We start from the raw sequence: 26,459 nt of genomic DNA on the forward strand, positions 1-26,459 counted from the left end.
TTATATGAGAAATTTGGTTGACCCTATCGATTTCATTTGTGCTACATACATTATAACAGAGGAAATAACTTGAAAATAACGTATATAAATCTCAACAATTAACAACTTAAATTTTTTTAAAAGACATATAAAAGAATTAATTGACTCTTTAAATTCCATTTATGTCATAGGACAAATAAAGTAACATACATTGCACGGCCCCTGTATCTAGCTAGTTATCAAAGTAAAAGACTTCAAGTTAAGAGAAAAATAATTCCAAACGCCGATAATTATAGACAAATTTAATTCAGTTATTTTCTTATAGTGTCTGTATAGCATATATACTACTAGCTAGGTTTCATAAAAAAATTGATCAACCAAAAGTATAATCACACTAATGAAAAGAATTAACAAAATAATTCTTACCATGACACCAAGACTTACGTGATCACCATAAGAAGAAATGTAATCGAAAAATGTGACATTTAATTTATCGATAGATTCACCACATGTTCCCATAACCAATTGATTATCACTATTAGAAAAAATCAAATTAGCTACAAAAATTATCAGTAATCTCCAATTAATTGGTATCTAAATAGCTCTTAGCTTAATCTGTTACTAAATGAAATTAGCGTGAATTTTTTGTTGTTTAGCTACTAATTGTTATCCACTGCTATTTCCTTATATTCTAGTACTGCATGAAAGATATTTCTTGAGATAACAATTGTATGTGCAAGGCCGCTCCAATTGAACAAGATGTCCTGCTCTTTTTATGTATTCCACAGTCGTATTTTCTCCCAATTTTCTGAACTCATCAAAAGTAAATCTAGTATGAAACTATATGCGATACATTTTTATCATCGAATTCCAAAATTTGATCATGGTGGGAGGAGTACTTACGCTTTCGTGGTATCTGAAATTATTTGATTAAAGATCTTATCGTCATCTCCATATAAAAGGTAAATCCTCTGCATGAAGGAGTAAACAAACATATCAAAATGAATTATTCCACATGTTACATGAAATTGACTTTTAAATATATCATCTGTGAGTTTTTGAAAAAATAGAAAAGGATAAGAAATATTCTTAACATATTAGAATTAGTTCAAAAATATAATTCTTCCACTTATTGAATCAAATTTGCATTTCTTCCATCTATTTGGATTTTAAAAAAATACCCCAAACCATTTTTAATACGTTATCGCATTTTTTACAATTTTCAGCTTTGGCAATTCACCCACATTCATATATCAAAACTTGACCAGTAATGTGTTTTGAAAAATGCAAAATAAATGCTTTAAGCCATTATATGCAAACCATAAGCAAAAGGAGTGAGAGGACATTGGACATTTACCTGTGAGTATTTAGGGGTAGTAGCGTCTTTATCACTGATTACAAAGGCTTCAAGAAGTTCTATTTTCTCCTTTCTGTTACCAAACATAACCTGCTTTTTACAATTTTTTACAATTAAAATCTTGTATATATATTGATAAAATAAATAATTCTGACACAAAATTTTTATCTATATTTTTGTAGGGAAATATTTACTTCAATATTTTATAGTATAAATCTGAGGTTAACAGTACTCCCTCCGTTCACCATTACGTATCTTGTTTGCATTTGCATGTTTGTAAGGAATAATGATAGATATAAGTATTTTTATCATAATATGCATATTAATTGTTGCTTTATATATTTTGAGAAATGCTTTGAAAATAAATAATTAATGTTAAGAATAAAATATGAAGAAAAAAGATTCTCCCTCTGTTCACTTGTACCATTTCTTTTTAGTTGTGATAATTTTTTTTTAGAGTCAAACGATATAAATATTTGATTAATATTTTAAGATGTTTTTTTTTAATCAAAAAATTACAAATTATAGTACTTTTTTGATAGTTTTTGAATATCGAAATTTTTATTTTTAAAATATTGAACCAATGTAATTTAATTAAAATTTGAAAGTTAGTTAAATTGACTCTCGAAAAGAGGAACGTGACAACAAAAAAAAATGGGAGGAGTACTGTCAACTTGGGACCTTGCACATTTCTTAAGAAACAATGACATTGATATGAGATTTTTACCATAATGTCCATATTAATTGATGTTTAATATTAAGTCTTGAAAAATGATTTGATAATAAGTAGTTAATATTAAAATAAAATATAAAAAATAAAATTATCATTTGTTAATATGTTAAAACTAATAAGTAAAAGTGAAAATATATTTTTCAAATGTCGAACAAAGCAAGTATGTTTTTCTTTAGATATCCTAAAAGTGAAAAATGAATGTTTAGGATAATAAACGAGTAAAATAAAAATGAATGAAGAAATAGTATTATCCCTCCATTTCACTTTTTACTTGCTTATTTTAGACTTTACACGCATTTTTAAAAATAATAATTGATATAAGTATTTTATCATAATACTTATATTAATTAATGTTTGATATAGATTTTAGAATTTTAGAGAATAAATATTAATGTTAAAAATAAAATATGCAAAAAAGTAAAAAAAAACAAAAATCATATGTTAAAAATGGCATATGAAAATAAAAAATTATTTAAGTAAATATATAGTATGCGAAATGGAGTAATACTCCCTCTCCAACAATTCCCTCTATCCAATAATAGTTATTCATTATTAATTTGACAAAAAAAATTAAAAAACAGTAAATAATAGGGGTAATTTTACTAAATTGCTCTTAATAAATATAAGTCATCTAAATATTAAAAAACAGACACATCATGATAAATTATTCATTGATTTTTTAAACAAGACAAATATTATTGGACATTCCAAAATAATATACTACCTCCATATATATTAGATGGGCATCTTACTAAAAATATTTATCACATATTACTTGATCACTTATTAAATCAAAATAGAATTAATTTTTTTTTTCTATTTTACCCCTACAATTAATATAGCCTTTTGAATGTAAACAATTCTCAATACTAGCTATTTTTATACTTTATGTATATTGCATTGATATAAATAAAGGAAAAAATGGTAAAGTCTTTTAATGTATTAATGATTTCTAAATCACCATGTAAAGTTGGAAGTGTCCATTTAATATGAGACGGATGTAGTAGTTGACAAGTAAAAATGGATGAAGTAAGTACTCTCTCTGCCCATATTTACTTTGTCCATTATATTAAAAATAGATGTCTAACAATGCTTGTCTAATTTATGAAATCTAAGAGATAATTTTATATTTAGTTCCTAATTTATCCTCATCATTAATTATAGTCAAATTTCTATTATATTTTTTAAAATATTATACTTATTATATTCAAAAAGTGATATTATAAAATTATCTTTCTATTTATAATTTTTTAAAAACCGTACAAAATAAAAAGTGAATAAGTGTTGTTGAACGGAGGGTATTAGTTAAAGAGGGCACGTACCTCAAGAAAATCTCTGAAGAAAAAATGAGGGAACCAAGGAAACTTATGACTGCCAATTGATAAAAGCATTTTGAGATCAGTGATGGTTTTGGGCAAAAGAAAATCAGGCCAATTTGTGAACCCAATGTTCTTCAAAGAAGCATTGCTAATAGATTCAGTCATCTCTATAACTGTGCTTGACATAACCATAGATTCAACCATGTGACTGTGAGGATACAATTGGGCCAGCTTGAACCCAACTATTCCTCCATAACTGAATCCCACTAGAGAAAACTTTTCAACTCCGAGTTTCTTCAAACCTGAAAAGAGAATCAAAACTCGCATGTGAGAGAGATTTCTAAAACGTACGTACATAAGCAAAATAAATATGTGTTCTACATGATAAAAAGCTTAAACACTTCAATATGATAGCAAAGTAAGAAGAGATCCTGAGATCAAACGCACCTTCAATAATTATAAAAAAAGAAAGTTTTTAACCGTTTAAATTTTTAGACAAGATGTGATCGAGTTGAACAATACCTTTTGCTAAACAATGAGCGTGGGAAGTCGTTGAGCGTTGAGGATGATCGGTGAAGGAGTCTCCGAAGAAAAGTAAATCAGGGACGTAGACAGCAAAAGAAGTTCTTAAGGAGATCATTTGAAAAAGCCAAGTCATGATTCCATTGGCAACAAATCCATGAAGAAATACAACTGCAGGCTTGGTTGAATTGATGGTTGGAATCCAAAAATGTAAGGTAGTTCCAGGCTCTACTTCCACTAACTGGGATGTCATCCCAATTACTTTCATTAAACCATGCAATATTGGCTTTATTACTACAAATAGATTTCTCATTTTCACGAATGTTAACACCTTTTCTCCCTTTCTCTAGCTAGAAGAAGATGATACCTTAGTTTTTGGCACGACAAGATTTTTCGAAATACAGTATTATACAGGCTAGCTCTCATATCGTATTAAATAAGTAATTTTTTGGCCCGTACTCTTACCCTTTTAAATTGTGATAAAGATAAAAAATGTCTCACAACTTTCGTCTATATTATTTAAGTTAGTCTCTAGGTATGATATAGGGCTAAATATGTACTTGCCGTTATCAAAGTACGCAAGAATATTCCTCTTTTTAACAATTGTCCAAGTGGCCAGACATTTGGGTGAGGTGAACACCACGCGGCAGGCATCTTAGCGCCAAACTTATATACTTTTTCTTACTTTTCTTCTTCACGAAAGAAAGAAACTGCTCTTATTAGTATTTTGTGACAGAGCATGTATGACTGTTGGAGTGTTGTCTGTCCCATGGAACTTCATCCAATTATCTCATTTATGACTGTTGGAGTGTTGGGTCACATACATATATTGGGCCGTGGCTGATTGACTAAGCCTAATATATATTACTCAGTGGTTTCAGTGCATACTTGCACCCTCTCCAATTTGATATACATTGTTTAAGATTTTATTTTTGTCCAACTTTTCTAAGATTTGAAATTTTAATTTTATGTAAGTCGGTCTCGAAGATTCTTTTCCTTGCAGTCGATCTCAATACATTTTCAGTGTAATATTATAGTATAAGAAGTATTGTAGATTACACATGTAAAAAAAATATCCCCTTTTTCCCCTGGAACAACTAAAACTCTCTAAGGAATCACTAATACTTCTACTTGAAATGTGATCCTATTGATTTGTGAAGTTTTGAGATATATAGAATAATTGAAAATTATCAAGATTGATATTAGAAAATTGAATGTTATATTTGGAATCCTTTATAATTGATGACAATTTGGTTTAATTATGAAGAAAAAACATATTACAGAAATTTGTACAAAACAAGTTAATGATAACTTGTCATAATTATTAAGATTAGGAGACCAATTTCTGATGAATTTTAGGGTTATTTTCTAGAATTGTCAAAATTTGATTATTAATTTCTACTATATCGTTAGATTTGCGACAAGACAACTTGACGAATTTTCCAATAATTAATAGAATCATTCAACAAGCTTCTATTGAGCCGAGGATCTCGAAAACAGCCGTCCTACTTTGGTAGAAGTAAGGTCTGCATACACTTTACCCTCTTCAAACCCACGTTGTGAAATTTCACTGGATTGTTGTTGTTATTGTTGTAATAGAATCGTTCAACATACTGTTTATGATCAATTACTGGCAATTTTGACCATGGATCGCCGATTTTGTAAATCATCTTTGTACAAATACAATTTTTAATGTCACTTTTTATAAAAATGAAATTGCGGCCAAAATATAACCAGTAATTGGATCATAAAGACGCTGAAGAATTCGACGGATCACTGTATATTTCGTCAACTTACCTTATCACTTACCAAATCTTGACAATTCTAAAGAATCGGCATAAAATTCAGCTCCCTTGGTCCGACCCGGTTATGGACCCAATAACAGAGCTCAAGTTATTACATTCTATGGTCACTTCTAAAAGAAAACAGTTCCCGATCATTCTCAAACCACGTCGTCCTCTCTATTTCGGAAGGTAAGCAGCAAAACTCATCTCGCTCGATTTTAATTTCTCTCTTCTTTCTTTTTTTTGTACTTTCAATTTTGATTCAAAACATCAATTCCTTGAAATTAATATCTGAAATAGAGATAAATGAAAGATTAAATGAAATCGCCCAGAAATCTAATTCTAGGTTTAGCAGCATTAAATCAAACAGTTTATGTGCAATTTTGTTTCCGTAGTTCTTACTGTGAAATTTGGTTCTCGAATGGGATATTCATTGGGAATATGTTAATAACACGTGATTTTACCTGCACGTGTAGTACTTGATTCAGTTACCTCGCGAATTTTGTGTAGCGACACAATAGTTGCTTGATAGTTGATACACCCTCTATCCCAATTTATGAAGTATCTTTCGGATTTCGAAATTCATACAATTCTCATAACGTTCGTATTATATAATAATGTATTGTATTGTACCATACTATATTATTTGAATAAATACATTATTTATATAAATTGTATCGTTCTCTATCGTCTCATACATCCCGTCAAAAGGCTTCGTGGAACTTAACACACCTGGGTTATGATGGGTCAGGTATACGGAAAAGTCTACGGACTGTGGTGCTCCGTAGACCCTCTCTTTGACCATAATTTTTTTTAATATTTTTGAAATATCTTGAATTATCAATTATTCTGATTTATAATACTGCTGGACTATCGAAATCCAAATTTAGTTATATGGGTTATGCTTCATGTATCCTTTAGTCCCCATGGATGCTTTGATCGAGTATTTGGCCAATTTGACAGTCTATGAAAATTATATCTCTATACAGCTTAATTTGAGGTGTTCCAGGTTCTTGCTTTGAGCAGATTTTACTTCTTTTGGTTTATAAAGACAATATTTAGCTTTTTTGGCATTTTCTGATTGCTGAATCACAAATATTGTCTCTTAATTTAAACTGCATTACATAGATATGTCATGTTTCTTAATGAATTATCTATACTTGAAAATCAAGGTACCTCTTTATGTTAATTAACTAACTTATTCCTTTTGATTACGATTTACGTTATTTGTGTGATACCCGCCTAAGTTTATGAAATTGAGCATTGGACTGAAAATCATAATAGAGGAGTATAAGTTTTGAGGCGGTTTGCTACTAATGCGGAGTTAAATGCAATCTGTTGTTGTTGAAGTTAGCTGAAGAGGGGGTCCAAATGGATCAAAATGTACATGAGGATTAGTGTGACTGAAACCCAATGTCACGACCCAAAAACTGAGGTCATGATGGCACACATCTCAAAACCCAATCTGATGTGTAACCCTAAAAATAAAATTCATACAAGACTTCCAAAGAGGAAAGTGATTCCACGATTTAAATAAAAAGAAAAAAAAAACAATGAAGAAATTATCCCAAAACCTGGTGTCATAAGTATAAAGAGCATCTAATACAAGGTTCGAATCTGAAGATACAACATAAGTCTCTGAATGATACAAAAGACTGAAAAATAAAGATAGACTAGTGACGATCCGAATTCTGGGACCTCACCACTAATCTGAGAATTACACAATCCGCTAGAATATTAACTGCCACGTGGGGTACCCCGACTAGTATCTGCATCAAAAAGGGACACAGAAGTAGGGGTGAGTACAATTCACATGTACTCAGTAGGTTTTAGCTGACTGAGTATAAGGAATTAATCAAACCTATGAAATAAACTAAGGAACGCTTCCACCTGCATATAGAAAAGTCCCACTTCGGCATCGGTGCCGCCAGTTTATATATATAGTGGCACGAATAAAGTATAATAACAACTCATAATCACAATTAATCAAATAATTCAAGCAGCACAAATGTCAATGCAATGCAATGCAATATGATGATGCAATGATGTGGTGGTACGGTGGAATCAAGACTGTCGCACAGCCTGTCGTATACACCTGCCGAGCTGTGCTACCAAGCAGGACCCATGGGGGTCTCGCAGACCATATACCTCAATCACAATATCTCATTATCCTTGCCACCTCCTCGTGGTCAAGGGATCACAATGCATCCACTACCCTGCCGGAAAACTGCCTCGGTCAGGGACTCAAGATACAAAGGTTAGGATCACAATGCATCCACTACCCTGCCGGAAAACTGCCTCGGTCAGGGACTCAAGATACAAAGGTTGGGATCACAATGTATCCACTACCCTGCCGGAAAACTGCTTCGGTCAGGGACTCAAGATACAAAGGTTGGGATCACAATGCATCCACTACCCTGCCGGAAAACTGCCTCGGTCAAGGACTCAAGATACAAAGGTTTAAAGGTGTTTCATTTTCTTTCTCAAAAAGAATTTCCATATTTCTCAACTTCCCATGTTTCATGATATGATGAATGAGGATGAATGCATCAAAACACATATGCATGGAAGTAATAATCAACTCACATGTGGTATAAGGTTCAAAGTTCTCAAAACTTAACCTACACATGATATTCACCCTCAATAAATAGTAACGGGAAGAACACACTTTCATTTAAATATTCACCCCTTTCTCAACAATATTTCAATACTCAAGTATGCTCAAAACCCCCAACTCAATCTCTCAGGCGGCATCACAAGTCAAATAATATACTCAAGCCTCTCTCTTAGGCAAATCATAATTCACATGCTCTCAAAGCAAATAAGATAACAAATAAGGCCCCCACACGGGCTATGTAATACAAATAAACCCCGTCACGGCAACACATTAATAAATAAGCCTCCACACGGACATCACAATATATATAACATTCTCAACTCATACTACAACCCCATCCCAAAGTCTATAACATATGAATGATTAATTACCCCATCTCAATCTCAAAGAAAGATAGCCAAACCTACCTCAATTGCCGAAACCGCACTCGAATACCTCCACCGGACAAGTAACTCTCGAATTCAGCGCTCGGAATGACAACCCACTATCAACAATGAAACATACACGTCACAAGGAGTCCAATGACACCCATATTGATAGGTTTCGGAACCGGGGGTAAAATGGTCCAAAAATTAACTATTTTCGAAAAGGGTCAAATCTGTAAATTTATTGAACAATCCCATTCTATTGGTAATAAGGAACTCATGGTTGAAAAACCCATAAAAATAGAGCTCAAAACGAGTTGGAAATCACAATTTTCCTTAAATTCGGATTAGGGAAGAAACAAGGATTTTTGGGGTTTGAAACTAAAATTTAAGAGTTAAAATCGTCAAAAACTTAATGAAAAAGGAAGGTTTTAGGTCAAAAATCACTTACCCAACACTTTGCCTCGAAAATCTCTTCTCAAATCACCTCAAGGAGTTCAAGAACTCAAACAAATGTTGAAAAATATTGAAATGAGAAGAAAGGGGCATTTTCTGCCCAAAAAGTTACTGTTCACGCGTGTTACTGTTCACGCGTGTTACTGTTCACGCGTGTTTTGTACAAATTTACGAAAATCACCCTCAAGGTCATTACAATATCCACCACTAAAAAGGATGTTCGTCCTCGAACATAAGATAAAATAAAGTACCTGGGGTCTCAAAAAGTTGAGGGTATCGAGCCTGCATATCAGACTCTAACTCCCAAGTCGCCTCCTCAGTAGGCCGATGCTGCCACTGCACCTTGACCGAAGCGACCTCCTTGGTCCTGAGTCTACGAAGCCGCCTATCTAGAATAACTGTCGGCTCCTCCTCATAAGTCAAATCCGGACTCAACTCTACCGCATCATAAGAAATCACATGAGACTCATCCGGTATGTACTTGCGAAGCATGGAAACATGAAACACCGGATGGACAGCTGACAATTTAGGGGGTAAGGCCAACTTATACGCCACTCCACCTACTCTCCTCAGGATTTCAAACGGGCCAACAAACCTTGGGCTAAGCTTGCCCTTCTTTCCGAACCTCATCACACCCTTCATGGGCGATATTTTAAGCCACACGCAATCACCCACCATGAACTCTAAGGGACGAACCCTCCTATCAGCATAACTCTTCTGACGACTCTGAGCTGTCAATAGTCGACCCTGAATCAAACGTACCCGCTCCACAGCATCCCTAAGTAAGTCAGTATCCAATGCATCAACCGCAACAGAATCAAACCATCCAATGGGTGATCGACACCTACGACCATACAATGCCTCAAATGGTGCCATTTGAATGCTGGAGTGATAACTGTTATTATAGGCAAACTCTGCTAAGGGCAAGTGTTGGTCCCATCGGGCACCAAAATCAATCACACAGGCCCTAAGCATATCCTCCAACACCTGAATAGTCCGTTCAGACTGACCATCGGTTTGGGGATGAAATGCTGAACTCATCTCTAGTCGCGTACCCAAACCACGCTGTAATGCCTTCCAAAAGTGAGAGGTGAACACTGAACCCCGATCCGATACAATAGAGATAGGCACCCCATGCAGCCTAACAATCTCACGAAGATAGATCCTAGCTAACTGATCCGCATTGTAGCTAGTCTTCACCGGAAGGAAATGAGCTGATTTGGTCAATCGATCCACAATCACCCAGACAGAGTCATACTTACCCAATGCCATGGGTAATCCAGACACGAAGTCCATAGTGATACGCTCCCATTTCCACTCAGGAATGGGCATCCTTTGCATAGGACCACCCGATTTCTGATGCTCATACTTCACTTGTTGGCAATTTAAACACTTAGCCACAAAATCAATAATGTCTCTCTTCATGCCACACCATTAATAGTGTTGTTTCAAGTCATGAAACATCTTTGCCACTCCCGGGTGAATCGAATACTTGGAACAATGAGCCTCCTCCAATATCATACGTACCCATTCACTAACCTTGGGCACACAAATGCGACCATTAATCCTCAAAACTCCTTCCGAATCAAGAGAGGCTGATTTTGCTTCACCACTTAACACTTTGTCTCGAATGGCCCTCAACTTTTCATCTTCAAACTGGTGTGTACGAATCTGGTCCATCAAAGTAGACCTAGCCTCCACCAAGGCCAAAATACCATGATGTGTAGAAATATCAAGTCGGACCAACTGTCTAGCCAATGACTGAACCTCCAATGCCAAAGGCCTCTCCACAGCCTTAAGAAAGGCCAAACTACCCATGCTAGATGCTTTGCGACTCAGGGCATCCGCTACCACATTAGCTTTTCCCGGATGATAAAGTATGGTAATGTCATAGTCTTTCAATAACTCTAACCACCTACGCTACCGCATGTTCAGATTCGGCTGAGAAAAGATATACTTAAGGCTACGGTGGTCAGTATAGACCTCGCAATGCACTCCATAGAGATAATGCCTCCACAACTTCAGAACAAACACCACCGCTGCTAACTCTAAGTCGTGGGTAGGATAGTTCTTCTCATGTACCTTCAACTGTCGAGAAGCATAAGCTATAACTCTACCTTTTTGCATCAATACACCACCCAAACCGACTCCCGAAGCATCACAAAACACAATAAATGCCACGCCCTCCTCGGGTAAGGCTAGAATAGGTGCTGAAGTCAATAATTCCTTGAGCTTTTGAAAGCTCGCCTCACACTCATCAGTCCACTGAAATGCCACGGTCTTTTGAGTTAGCCTAGTCAATGGGGGCTGCAATAAAAGAGAACCCTTGAATAAACCGACGATAGTAGCCTGCCAACCCAATAAAACTCCGAATCTCGGTAACCAAAGTAGGCCTAACCCAATCACGAACCGATGCAACTTTGGCTGGATCAACCATAATACCATCCTTGGTCACTATATGACCCAAGAATGTCACGGACTCAAGCCAAAACTCACATTTGGAGAATTTTGCATACAACTTCTCCTCTCTCAATCTCTGAAGGACTGTCCTCAGGTGCCTAACATGATCCGCCTCATTCTTGGAATAAACCAAGATGTCATCAATAAACACGATCACAAACGAGTCCAAATAAGGTCAAAATACCCGGTTCATCAACTCCATAAAAGCAGCCGGGGCATTAGTCAACCCGAAGGACATAACCACAAACTCATAATGCCCATAACGAGTCCTGAATGCAGTCTTCGGGATATCAGATTCCCGAACTCTCAACTGATGGTAACCCGACCTCAAATCAATCTTTGATAACACCGATTCACCTTGAAGCTGGTCAAATAAATCATCAATGTGAGGGAGAGGATACTTGTTCTTGATAGTGACTTTGTTCAACTGTCGATAGTCAATACACATCCTCATAGTACCATCTTTCTTCTTCACAAATAAAACCGGTGCACCCCACGGTGATACACTAGGTCTAATAAACCCTTTCTTCAACAAATCTTCCAATTGTTCTTTCAACTCTTTCAATTCTGCCGGAGCCATCCGATAAGAAGAAATAGAGATAGGTTTAGTGTCATGCTCCAAATCAATCACAAAATCGATATCACGGTCAGGAGGAACTCCCGGCAAGTCTGTAGGAAATACATCCATAAACTCTCTCACCACCCTCGTAGTCTCTATATGAGATGACTCCGTGGTGAGATCACGTACATGAGCCAAATAAGACAAACAACCCTTATCCATCAAGCGACGAGTACGAATATAAGATATCACCCCCTTAGGATACGAACTCGGATTACCCTTCCATACTAAGCTAGGTAAATCGGGATAAGCTAAGGTCACGGTCTTTGCATAACAATCTAATATAGCATGATAAGGAGATAACCAGTCCATACCCAATATCACATCAAAATCAAGCATGTCTAGTAAAATCAAGTCTGCACGGGTCTCTCTACCCGAAAATATCACCAAACATCCCTTGTATACCCGATCCACTACTAAAGATTCACCTATTGGGGTAGAAATAGTAATAGGCACAATAGGGGACTCACTCACATAATCAATACCACATCGAAATAAATCGACACATAAGAATAGGTAGACCCTGGGTCAAATAATACTGACGTAAAATGATGGCAAACCAGAACAATACATGTAATAACCACATCAGAGGCCTCTGCCTCAAATTTACCTAGTATAGCATAGCATAATTAATGGTCACCCTTAGCTTGTGAACTACTACAACCACCACCTCGAGTACTCCATAAAGCACCTCAAACAACTAAAACTGGTGTATTGCAGACAACTTGTGACCCTGGCTAAATAGAAGAAGAATCACATATTTGCCCCTTATTCAAACTCACCATCACAAAACAACCTAAGTAAACTACTCCCAACTCATCATAGGAGGACCGACAGGTCTATGAGCAAGAACAGACCTCTATCACTTCTTAGCCATTCCCGCAATTATAAAAAGAAATAAGACATTCCATGTGCCTTCAAGATACCCAATTTTGAACAACCTGTCCTGACACTTGGTCAAAAAGATATAAGCCTTCTCAACAGTGATAACCTCAAACTTGGGAGACAATACCCTGACGAATCTCTCCAAATCTCTTTTGCTCCTAAGTAAACATAGCAACGCTAGAAGACATAGGTGGAACCACAGATCTCAAAGGAATCCAAAGTGGGCTAATTAGATATCTAAAATTTGAAATCTAACTATCAAAGTCTAACCGACCATCTTCCATACTTTTTTTTGTTGCTCCACATCTTCATACTCATAATCAGGCTCGAATAGGCATCACTAAATCATCCTTAAGCAAGAGCCGATATTTCGAACCCGACAGTTACTTTTAATGCGGAAGGAATAGATCAGAGGTAAATAACACTTGATATGAATAAATCGCACGAAGGGAGTAAAAAGAAAGAAATTCTCCTATTAAGTATCTTGTAGCCTCTCGAAGATAAGTACGGACGTCTACGTACCGATCCGCAAGACTCTACTAGACACCCTGCTCTTTAACTTATAAGACCGGTGAACCTAGTGCTCTGATACCAATTGTCACGACCCAAAAACTGAGGTCATGATGGCACACATCTCAAAACCCAATCTGATGTGTAACCCTAAAAATAAAATTCATACAAGACTTCCAAAGAGGAAAGTGATTCCACGATTTAAATAAAAAGAAAAAAAAAACAATGAAGAAATTATCCCAAAACCTGGTGTCATAAGTATAAAGAGCATCTAATACAAGGTTCGAATCTGAAGATACAACATAAGTCTCTGAATGATACAAAAGACTGAAAAATAAAGATAGACTAGTGACGATCCGAATTCTGGGACCTCACCACTAATCTGAGAATTACACAATCCGCTAGAATATTAACTGCCACGTGGGGTACCCCGACTAGTATCTGCATCAAAAAGGGACACAGAAGTAGGGGTGAGTACAATTCACATGTACTCAGTAGGTTTTAGCTGACTGAGTATAAGGAATTAATCAAACCTATGAAATAAACTAAGGAACGCTTCCACCTGCATATAGAAAAGTCCCACTTCGGCATCGGTGCCGCCAGTTTATATATATAGTGGCACGAATAAAGTATAATAACAACTCATAATCACAATTAATCAAATAATTCAAGCAGCACAAATGTCAATGCAATGCAATGCAATATGATGATGCAATGATGTGGTGGTACGGTGGAATCAAGACTGTCGCACAGCCTGTCGTATACACCTGCCGAGCTGTGCTACCAAGCAGGACCCATGGGGGTCTCGCAGACCATATACCTCAATCACAATATCTCATTATCCTTGCCACCTCCTCGTGGTCAAGGGATCACAATGCATCCACTACCCTGCCGGAAAACTGCCTCGGTCAGGGACTCAAGATACAAAGGTTAGGATCACAATGCATCCACTACCCTGCCGGAAAACTGCCTCGGTCAGGGACTCAAGATACAAAGGTTGGGATCACAATGTATCCACTACCCTGCCGGAAAACTGCTTCGGTCAGGGACTCAAGATACAAAGGTTGGGATCACAATGCATCCACTACCCTGCCGGAAAACTGCCTCGGTCAAGGACTCAAGATACAAAGGTTTAAAGGTGTTTCATTTTCTTTCTCAAAAAGAATTTCCATATTTCTCAACTTCCCATGTTTCATGATATGATGAATGAGGATGAATGCATCAAAACACATATGCATGGAAGTAATAATCAACTCACATGTGGTATAAGGTTCAAAGTTCTCAAAACTTAACCTACACATGATATTCACCCTCAATAAATAGTAACGGGAAGAACACACTTTCATTTAAATATTCACCCCTTTCTCAACAATATTTCAATACTCAAGTATGCTCAAAACCCCCAACTCAATCTCTCAGGCGGCATCACAAGTCAAATAATATACTCAAGCCTCTCTCTTAGGCAAATCATAATTCACATGCTCTCAAAGCAAATAAGATAACAAATAAGGCCCCCACACGGGCTATGTAATACAAATAAACCCCGTCACGGCAACACATTAATAAATAAGCCTCCACACGGACATCACAATATATATAACATTCTCAACTCATACTACAACCCCATCCCAAAGTCTATAACATATGAATGATTAATTACCCCATCTCAATCTCAAAGAAAGATAGCCAAACCTACCTCAATTGCCGAAACCGCACTCGAATACCTCCACCGGACAAGTAACTCTCGAATTCAGCGCTCGGAATGACAACCCACTATCAACAATGAAACATACACGTCACAAGGAGTCCAATGACACCCATATTGATAGGTTTCGGAACCGGGGGTAAAATGGTCCAAAAATTAACTATTTTCGAAAAGGGTCAAATCTGTAAATTTATTGAACAATCCCATTCTATTGGTAATAAGGAACTCATGGTTGAAAAACCCATAAAAATAGAGCTCAAAACGAGTTGGAAATCACAATTTTCCTTAAATTCGGATTAGGGAAGAAACAAGGATTTTTGGGGTTTGAAACTAAAATTTAAGAGTTAAAATCGTCAAAAACTTAATGAAAAAGGAAGGTTTTAGGTCAAAAATCACTTACCCAACACTTTGCCTCGAAAATCTCTTCTCAAATCACCTCAAGGAGTTCAAGAACTCAAACAAATGTTGAAAAATATTGAAATGAGAAGAAAGGGGCATTTTCTGCCCAAAAAGTTACTGTTCACGCGTGTTACTGTTCACGCGTGTTACTGTTCACGCGTGTTTTGTACAAATTTACGAAAATCACCCTCAAGGTCATTACACCCAACTACTTTGGGATTAAGACATAATTGTTGATGTTGTTATTGACTTGATTCTTCTTCTTGGTGTATGTTTGTCTTCTTTGGTGCATACGAAGAAATAAAAGTGTTATCTGTGATTTTGATAAACCTTACAGACTAGAGAAGAGCCTTGCATCAACGATATGGCAGCAGAAAATGTCCAAAATGAGAAGACACCATCCCCTGTTACCCCAAATCCATCCATGACTTCGTGTCGGAAGAAGAAGAGCGAACAAGTAACTTTTCTAGAAGATATCAAGGATCACATGGATGAATTCATTCATGCTTCCATGGATGAACACAAAACCTGCTTCAAGAAGACCATCCATAAGGTATTGCCAATACTTTCACCATAAATAATCTACTTGCACTGAACCTACATTTATTACTTTAAATTTAACCGACTGTTAATCTTGTCGAATGCACATATCAGATGTTTGGCATGTCAAAAGTTGTTGCCGAAAGGAATGCTGAGGCTAAAGAGGTTGAGAGTTCTCTGCCCCTGCAAACAACATTGGCTGAGTAGGATTTTTAGCATCTCTTGACATGATGGGCTAGTATCAATAGAGTAGAAAAGAATGGCATCTGACATTTCAATATGCTGTCAATGTTCTATTGATCTATGGAAATTGGTTGATATTATTGAAGTGGATAGATTCACTGGTTTTTTCTGCTCTTTGCACCAGTCAACTTGGTGGTGGGATCGGGACTATGAAAGATCTACCAAGTGTGTGTTTCTTAATCTATGTTTCTCTGCTTTACACCCGTAAAGTTACTATATGTATGTCATTCTGTTTCTCAAAAGATCATTAGGATGCTTGGAACCTATTGACATGATGGACTAGGGTATACAAGAATGATATATGACAACTGCCTAAGTTGTCAATGTGATGTATTAGTATTGCAATTATTTTGTAAAACTTGATTTCATTGAAGTGGTGTTACTTTGCACCAGTGAATTGTTTGTGGGATCAGGACTATGAAAGAATGACGAAAGTGCTTAAACTACCCTAATGTTGTTCAATGAATCTCATGTAACTAAGTTTCAATAGATATGTTTCTACTACACCCATAAAGAAATATATACACACTCCAATTAATGATACTTGTATATGTGTAAACATTAAGCTTCAATTTTAATTTATTCAACCTATAATTGTGAACACACCACTATTTTCCCTCCTTTTTAACTTACCAAAAAAATTAAAAACAAGGCATTTATTTCCCATTTTTTCAACGTGCGTCCTGAAACGAGTCTCCTGACTGATGATCTCAAAGGGTATTACTGACATTGTGATATAATATTGTCTATTATTGCTTCCTTTTTAAAAAATAAAAATAAAAAATACTTCTACTCCATTATTTTTGTGTGTTGAAATTATTGTCCTTTTGTACCTACATTATTTAGTCCATTTCAAATTGCGTTTCATCTACAGGGGTCAGATAAATTTATTTACTGATCGATGAGGATTTTACAGATTAAGTTGCTTAAAAGCCAACTCAAAGTAAATTTATACATTTTGCATAAGTTGATAATTCAGAAAAATATAGTAAGTAATTCAATAGAGCCAAAGTTACACCGAATTTGAAATATACCATCAGTGAATAAAACATATATTGCAATGTAAATATTACAATCTGTTGAGTTCTAAATGTTCCATGCTAAGGATCCTCGGACAACATATCATATGAACGAAATTTTTTCCGTCAAAAAAGGTTTTTGTGCGTCTATATATATATGTGTGTGTACATATGCGCACACGTTAAAATTAAAATGTACGTGCATTCGTTGCCTTCAAATCACATATTTTTTGGTTAGTTGTTAAAATTCATGAATTTCACATTAGAAGTAAGAGAAAATTTTGAGTATGAAATTACACATGCGCAAAATTTAAAAAAAAACACGTTTTATAGAAAGAAATAAAGCATGGATGTTATTACAAAGTAGATGGAATTCAAATGCTTCCTTCAAATAGTACATACATGAAATTCATAACAATAACGCAAATTAATACAATCAACTTGGACGTACAAAGAAATTAATATAAACTTCACTTGAATTTTCAAGAAGAAAATGCAATATTCTGATTATTATTATTATTTTAATAGTAGCTAATAGTAGGGTTACTTTCTTGCAATAAAATTGTTGTGCCATATATAGTCGTAGCTTAATTAAGGTGGCATCTTTCTTTCCCTCATTGCTTTGTTGGATCCAAAGATTTGCATTCTGCATCAAATATATATCCAACGAAAAACATTAAGAATGGCTATTTCAAGATTTATATTTAATTAAAAAAATCTATTTATGGAGAAGATTTGCATATTCAATGAAAACACACAAATAGTTCTAGGAAGATTAGTATTTTATTTTAGTTTATTGTATTTAGAAGGGATGGCTCACATATAGTTGCCTTGCTTTAAACAAGACTAAAATAAGCTTTAAGTCGTGAACGAAAAAAGAAAGTTGCGATAGGATATATAGCGACATAAAAGAAAAAGAAAATTATAGAATTCTCTTAATACTAAATAGAGTACATTCATCTTAAAAAATGGGTTCATTCAAATCCAATAAACTTCAAAATAAAAGGAGATTCAGGTACCAGAATTAAGTGGACAAGCTACGGGTTAGCTAGAGGATGGGGAAAGAGTAAGGACAAAACAATAGCAAGAGTTTCGACATCTTATTTTATTATTATTTTATTTTTAAATTATTGTCATCCGTAGCTTCTCGATAAATAGCTTAAACTATAATTACATAAAGAAAAGTAATATAATGATACCTTATTGGTAATTAATTGGTCTTAGTGCCGCGGTGACGAGTGGTGGTGTAGTTGGGGAAAGGTACACCGCCACTCTCAATAAACGTGATATCATGGACAAGTATTTCATAATGTTGCTTCACATCTTCGGCAGTTTTATTGCCTCCGACAGCTTTGGCAACGTTGGACCAACGGTCTGGGGTGTCTTTGTCGTACACTGCCAATGCCCTCTCAAATGCCTTATTTTGCTGGGCAGTCCATGTACCTGATGATGATCCTTGCCCAACTTGAGAAGAAGACATTATATATCGTATTGTATTAGATTTTAAAGTATCGATATACAGACTCAAGTAGTGAAGATCGAGGTGATTATGACTACAATATAATATCAACAGGGTGCTACTTATATAGGCTATACAGGATGAGAGGGGTCTGGGGTCCAGTAAGAATTTCATGATTTGTCTTCCTAGCAACCACAAAGACTAACAATGCTTGAAAATACCCTAAATTCAGTGTAAATTATTAGTTTCGTTTTTCGATTATTGAAAGTCTTAAAAATATTTTTTTATTTAGCTAATTGAATTTAAATACATCCCCGATCTTGTAACATCATTAGTGAAATACACTCCTAAATTTTCTACAAGTTTAACGGTATTTTCAATACTTCTCTCGGCTTTATATTAAGAGCCTCCTGCTCCTACAAGATTTGAAACCACTAAGTTTAGTTGGTCAAGTAGAAACGTATTTTTAAATTTGTCAATAGTTTGAAAACGAAAAAAATAATTTGCGACAAGTTGATGGTCGTTTGCAATACTGCTCTCTATAAGTTAATAAGTATAATGAGTATTTCACAATTTTAATTTGACAGATTTTAGCATTTGAACCCAAAACACTCCCTCTAGGATGGTCAAAATATTTATTTTTGACCATAAACTCATGTATATAGAGTGTTCAATATTTTCAAAATAAAATTTACATGTTTGTACAACTTCTACACCTTCACATTAATTGAGAGGGAGGAAGTATATGAACAGTTATTTACATGCTCCATCCACACGGTTAGTATGTATCAACAGCTCCCTTATTACTTTTTGCTTTGAATCTGAAAAAGAAAAGATAAAAAAAACGGAGGTAGATAAAAGTTCAATTATTTTGATTCTGGAAAAAAGAAATCTCCAATAGTACAGTCACAGAGTAAAAAGATATTTTGTTAAAGCTGATTAATACATTTCTGCTAAAAAAATTAATCATTTATTTTGAATAACATGCTTTTATGGATATAGCATACACTACACAAAAAATGACGGCAATTAATTAATGACAATAACTTAATTGTCGCTAAATATGTTTTTTAGAAACAATTAGTATTCTTTGTAAATGTTCTAAAAGCAACACTAAATCTAATGTCAATTAACTAATGTCGATAAAGGCTTTAGCACTCTTTGTTAATGTACTTGCAGCTAAAAGTTCTTTTTATTGTAGTGATATTTAATTATACTTGCGACATACCATTTATTATTTTTGTTTTTCAAGAAACTTCTTATAAATCTGAAATGGATGAATTAGATTATAATGCTAAACGGGGTCATAAAATTATCCAGATATTTTGAAGCATATACACTACCTTATCAAGATTTATAACTAGTACTAATATAGCTTTTACAAATTTCTTCCACATATGGCATACGACTAAACCTCATCATATTGGGGGTGCCTAATAAGTTTATTATACTAATAATAGTAAGTAAATCAACCAGATACAATATGCATATCAGTTTAGCTTACAGAAAATTATACTTTAATACATTTGCAAGCCCTTTAACGACAATACGACATACTCTTTTATCATAGAAATAGCATGATATAAGATTACAAGTTCTAATGATTGACACTTTTAATATTCAATCATTAAAATCCACTATTACTACAAGAAAATGGCTAGCTTTCCAGATACGAAATCAATTGAACCCACTATTTTTTGTTCAAAGTCTATATTTATTTTATAATATTCATGAATTATTAATTTAAAACTTTATAACTTGAAATGGATACAATCTTGAACCCAAAAGCTTCAAATTTTGTCTCCGTCGAAACAATTTCGTTACAAATAATGATGGGCCACAAATTCATTTGCCATACAAAAGTTTTTCACGGGGTGCACAATCATACTTGTTAACTAGCTAGAAGTTACGTCTAGCTATTCCTATTTATAGCTAGCCTATATGTGTTCTTGACAGAAGATAATATATACAATCCCTTTGTGTCCAATATTTTTTTTTTGTGTGTGTACTTTAATTTGTCTAGAAACAACAATACTTCAAGTTTCTTAAAGCTTGTTCACCACTTGTTTTCGTCCGTACAATGATGGTATTATGTTTTTATTACTAGAAATGGTGAACACGTGTGACCTACTACTTTGCACAAACGGATTTTGCTGGATCCTATGAATCCTCTTTCTATTGTTTTCTACCTAGATCAACAAGTACAAGAATTAATTCATAATCATAGACATGTTAGTAGAAATTAAATCTTATAATTATTATTATTATTATTGCTACATAAATTACTCGTGTGTGGCTTTTTTCATTCTTCAATATCCCATCTCACACCCAAAGCAAACATATGCTCGGATACCATTTAAAATTGTATCTCGAACCTGATTCATACCTCGAAAATTAGCTCTAAAATATAAAGATTGTTCAAGCCTTATAAGAAGATTACACATCTCATTAACTATTGATGTGAGAATTTTTTTTCATTCTTCAACCGATCCCATTTGCATTATTTACTCGATTATTGATTTGTTGATTACACTGCATTATAAACTCGCTGTCAAAGAGATTTATGGGCTCTATATGGCAGCTTGCTTTAGTAGCCTAAATCAGCCCACAACTGTTAAATGAAGTTGTTGTATGGATGGCCCCTATTTTGACATGATATTTAATTTTTGCCCTCAAATATAATATTCATTAATATAATTTTGTCCATATTGCTTATTTAATAAAAAAAATATTGTATCGCCAAAGTACTTTTATCAATGTCCTAATTTTGCTCGACATAAGTTTAGAAAACTTTTGCCTCATTCGACATAAGTTCGATAGAAATGAAGTTATCCTTCATAAGTTGTGTAATATCTAATTCTTTTGATCAAGTTTAATTTAGAGCACTTTTATTTCAATTGGTATAAATTAGGTAGGAATTAAGTGATACAATTTGTGTTACATATATTATGATACAAAATATCAGTGTGGAATATTGATGTTGAAGGGAGGGTAGAAATAGAACGTTTGATGGTGCAACACCATACAATTTGAAGTGCAAGTGGATATTGGTCCAACCCTATAATATGTCGGTTGATGAATCCTTCCAATTTGTATACATATTCACTTTACAAACAAGAATATTTTCCATTTTATTCTAAGTTAACATACATGTGTGCTAAAAGAAAGAGTTTAATAATAATAATAAAATCAACAACAACATGTGGACTCAATTAAGTTCCTCAAAACGGTGAGTTGCTAGCTTTTTACCAAAGTCAAACTTTTGGGACAAATTGCGGCGGGACCCCTTCATTGACGTAGCTCAATAGTCGCCATTTCTATGAAACTTTCAACGATTCTAAAGTAAAAAAGAGAATTTTCTTAAATTTGGCCTGTTTTATTCAAATCATTATTAACAAAACTACACTTGGTCATAATTATCCTCTTGTATTTGACTTTTCTCAAATCGGTACACACCCTCAATCCTAAGTAAATAAAGTAATTAGGACGAGGCATAATTTCAGAAGGATTTGAATAAAACATATCAATATTTGGGAGGCTTAGGAAAAGTTTTGTAGAATTTTGGGATTCCAACCGACTCTATCGCGTACGGAAAGCACCACATATGTGGAATCGTTGGTCTCCTAGCAAGGGTTCTGGCCCTCTAGGATGGTCCTTTAATTCCCATCACTTGGAGAATTGAATAACGGCCCACTAGCAGTGGCGGAGTCGTGATTTTAATTAAGAGGTTCAAAATTTGAAGAAGTAGACACATGAACTAGTCGAAGGGAGTTCGTCATCTACTATATATACATAAAAAATCATTTCAATCATGTATAAATAGTATAATTTTTTGCCGAATGGAGTTCGGATGAACCACTAACTACAAAGTGGCTCCGCCACTGCCCACTAGGAAATCTTAGTAACTTAGTTGGTTGGTTGGCTAATCTTCCACCTTGTTGGTGATGACTCGATTCCCCGTATTGTTATCTCCTTCCCCTACCTCTGAAAATATAAATGTAGGCAAAAATGAAAAAAGTTCAAACATTCAACTTGAACTTTAAACATTTCACATATTTTTTAAAATTTAATTAATTTTTCATAATTTGTGTGCTTCACTTCAAACTCCGTGGACCTTGTCACTTTTTTGAATTTTCTTTTCTTTTAAAAAGTTGTCCTGGACGATACACTTGTTAAAATGATCACCAGAACTAGAATGAAGGTATTCCAGCAAAAGTGGAAAAATCATCGTTGCAAAAGTGAATAAATTTGGAAGGAGAATATATATTTATCAAATTGCAGAATATAGAGCAAGGAAGAATCATAATTGGTTATACTGTATACTTTATATTCCTAAATATCTTATAGTAAATGAGCGAACCAATCAAAAATCTTATCTTATTAGTGAGAATAAAAAAGATGCAAGACCTAAAGTTCGATACACAAGTTGCACAAATTCGAATATTGGACGTGTGCTTTATTTTATAGTTGATAATGCATATGCGGCTTCGATAAGATTTGAAAAATAGAAAGGAATATAGTGAATATGGCAATCATAAGGCTTATCTTTTGAGCTTTTGCCAATCATAAGGCAATATTACAACTTCTGGAATTCTAGTGGAAGATTCCTTGTTTAGTAAAAAAAATATAAAAAAATAGGTCGGTGCACTAAGGCACCGATATGTGCAGGGTCCGAAAAAGAGTCAAGCCACTAAGAACTATTTAGATAGGAACACAGCCCAACCAATTCCCAAAAAATATAAATTTGTATCAAATTCGAACTAGTAACTAATCCCAACATGGAAATACTGTAATATAATTTTTCATTGCATTTTTATAAGTATTTGTTTCCACAACTTGAATTTATGATCTTTTAATTACACAATAATAATTTTTTTCGATTACGACAAGGCTTTCTTTCTCATTGTATAGTACTAATTATAGTAAATTATAAATTAAATATCATCATCAAGTTGTTGAACGATCAGTCTTCAGAATGAATTCCCTACCTCAAAACTATATATATATGAATGTATATCATACGACACTACGAGAATGACACAACAATGTTGGGACCTTATTTTTGGAATATTGCACAAAGTAGTTTTTTATTTTTGAAAAATTGAGTCTGACCATTTGCGGCTGTAAGCGTGCATGATCGCATATATAAGAGGAGTTTAATGAAATTTTATTTCTGATTATAAGGTCGGTTAAAAGAAAAAAGAAAAAAAAACTCAAATTTGCAACTTTAAAAACCGTAAAGTAGTATTGTTTAAATTAAACATTATATTTGTAAACAATAAATTTTAGAGCCGAGAAAAATAAATAATCAAGACCGAAAAATTGGAGTAACAAAGTGTAATATTTGATTTCAAAATATAGTGAGTGTTACAATCTCTATGATAATCCTCTGATTCTTCAAATAATATGGGATATGTTGAACTTGAATTTGATTTAGAGTTAAGGGCTTGAATAGCTTGATTTTGAATCTTCGTCTTCAAATTTAGATTTGAATTATTCGTCACGAACACTTGTACGGTTATGACGAATAATAAATATGAACAAGTAACTTGATCTCAAACTTTTTAATATTCGCCTTCGTTCTTGATCTTGAACTTGAACTTGAATTTGATTACTTGAACTTTGTAGTTTTGTAGAAAATTTGCGGCCTTTGATCCACGAGCTCTCTTCTTGCTTCTTGTTCTTCCAAAAAAAAACTCTCCTCTGAAAATAATGAGGACCTTTTATTTATAGTTGTAAGGAGTAGTATGTTGGTGTGATTTGATTGATCGGTTTGAACCGACCAATCAAATTCTTTTGGTGAAGAACTTTATTTTGATTGGTCAGAATATGGCATTATTCTAGTGGCTCATTTAATATGACTTAGATTGTCACATAACTTCGACACGTGGCATGATTTTAGTGGGTTATTTAATTTGACTTGGATTGCCACATAATTTCGGCACATGGCGTGCTTTTAGTGGCTCATTTAATTTGACTTAGATTGCCACATCATTTGGATTATTTTCTTGAATTTAATATAGTCCAATTTAATTTATGGATTTAAATCTAATAAAATTTTAATGCTCACAATATTATAAGAGTATAAATGCTAGATTGAAATAAGGAAAAATTACCTATCTATACACCTTATATTACTATATTTACTATTATTCCCTATCATTTGTAAAAATCTCAAAATTTCCTCTTTTTTTAATTCTCTCTCCAACACATCAATACATCTCATTCGTTCTCCCCAACTATCCTAAATTCACGCCTAATTTGAAGTCCCATATACAACGATTTCTTTTTGAATTTCAATCCATATTTTTCTGAAATTCAAATTTCTAAATAAGGTAATTCAATTTCTTCCTTCTCTGTAATCTCACTTCAACTCCATCTCCTTCGATTTTCCATTGATTTCAACTATATGTTTTTGTTGATTTTAATCTTCTATTCACTGATACATATGGAATCCGCTCCATCATTTAGTGTTGGTCTCACACAATTAAATCAAAATAAAAAAAAAATTGTTTCATCGAAGTCTAATTCTTCTGGTGAAGGGTATAAAGAGATTAGATCCAAATATCGCAACGATCCATTAATTATAAATACTTTACATGCAAAATCGAAATCTCAAATTGCAAAGTCGAAATCTACAGTTCATTAATCACCTCAAAAAGCAGAAGAGAAAGTCAAAGGTGTTACAACACGCCCTAATCTTCCAAAGGTATGAATTATTCAAATTATCAGACCTTAATGCAGCGACTAAATGTATCAGATATCTTTTAACCATATCTGATATAGTCTATATGTATCAGATTTCTTTTCTAGTATTTTTAAGTGTGGATAGACATTTTATATGTTGATACATAAGGTTCTAATAAGGTTTTTGCTATTATGTACATGACACATAAGGTCTTCAGCTTTTTACGATTTTCATGATACATTTTGTACTAATTATGATACATAAGCTATTACTGATATTGAGTTGATCAGGATCCATCAATTTCTGCCTTTCATCTTGTTTTTTATACACAAGGTCTTTTAATTTCATTATACACAACTTGTTCTGTATGTATATATAGTCAAAACTAAGTGTCTCATATCAATATACATAAGCTCACTATGTATCTGGATTGGTCATCTACTTGATACAAATGGTTCGATATGTATCGTCTATTCTAATGTATCATATTCATAAAGTAATATATGTAATGTATCAAGTCTCAATTTTGGTCTGATTCAGTTGTTATGTCAATGCAGGGATTGAAGTATGTCATCAAAAAGATCCCTTCCCACTCTTTGAGATTCGGCACTACCTATACCGCTATTTTGGTGAAGACGTTATACAAGATGTTATGTATCAACCACAAATCAATTGAAAACTAATACAACAATCTTCAATGTATCAACACTAAATTTGTCGAATGGTCATGTATCAGTTACTCTCATGTATCAAACTTAAATTTAAGATGAAAGTTTATGTATCAGATTCTCCTGTATCAA

At 34.1% G+C, this 26,459-nt stretch overlaps 3 protein-coding genes across 3 annotated transcripts; 1 reads left to right on the forward strand and 2 right to left on the reverse strand.

Annotated features, from left to right (window-relative positions):
• Positions 1 to 646: 646 nt before the first annotated feature.
• On the reverse strand, positions 647 to 4,223 carry LOC129884485 (uncharacterized). Its single transcript, XM_055958779.1, has 5 exons — positions 3,911 to 4,223; positions 3,392 to 3,690; positions 1,337 to 1,426; positions 883 to 950; positions 647 to 787 (listed from the first exon to the last, which is right to left on the reverse strand). Exons 1-5 carry the CDS (start codon positions 4,221 to 4,223, stop codon positions 664 to 666), a joined length of 894 nt encoding a protein of 297 aa, XP_055814754.1. The 3' UTR covers positions 647 to 663.
• A 1,505-nt stretch (positions 4,224 to 5,728) lies between these two features.
• On the forward strand, positions 5,729 to 17,015 carry LOC129885445 (uncharacterized). The gene is made up of 3 exons (XM_055959721.1): positions 5,729 to 5,883; positions 16,048 to 16,263; positions 16,365 to 17,015. Exons 2-3 carry the CDS (start codon positions 16,075 to 16,077, stop codon positions 16,455 to 16,457), a joined length of 282 nt encoding a protein of 93 aa, XP_055815696.1. The 5' UTR covers positions 5,729 to 5,883; positions 16,048 to 16,074; the 3' UTR covers positions 16,458 to 17,015.
• An 850-nt stretch (positions 17,016 to 17,865) lies between these two features.
• Positions 17,866 to 19,080, reverse strand: LOC129884486 (protein RADIALIS-like 1). The gene is made up of 2 exons (XM_055958780.1): positions 18,712 to 19,080; positions 17,866 to 18,158 (listed from the first exon to the last, which is right to left on the reverse strand). The coding sequence occupies exon 1, from the start codon at positions 18,990 to 18,992 to the stop codon at positions 18,723 to 18,725; it is 270 nt and encodes an 89-aa protein (XP_055814755.1). The 5' UTR covers positions 18,993 to 19,080; the 3' UTR covers positions 17,866 to 18,158; positions 18,712 to 18,722.
• Positions 19,081 to 26,459: the final 7,379 nt, after the last annotated feature.

This window comes from Solanum dulcamara, chromosome 4 (genome assembly GCF_947179165.1).
Source record: "Solanum dulcamara chromosome 4, daSolDulc1.2, whole genome shotgun sequence".
Classification (NCBI taxonomy): domain Eukaryota; kingdom Viridiplantae; phylum Streptophyta; class Magnoliopsida; order Solanales; family Solanaceae; genus Solanum; species Solanum dulcamara.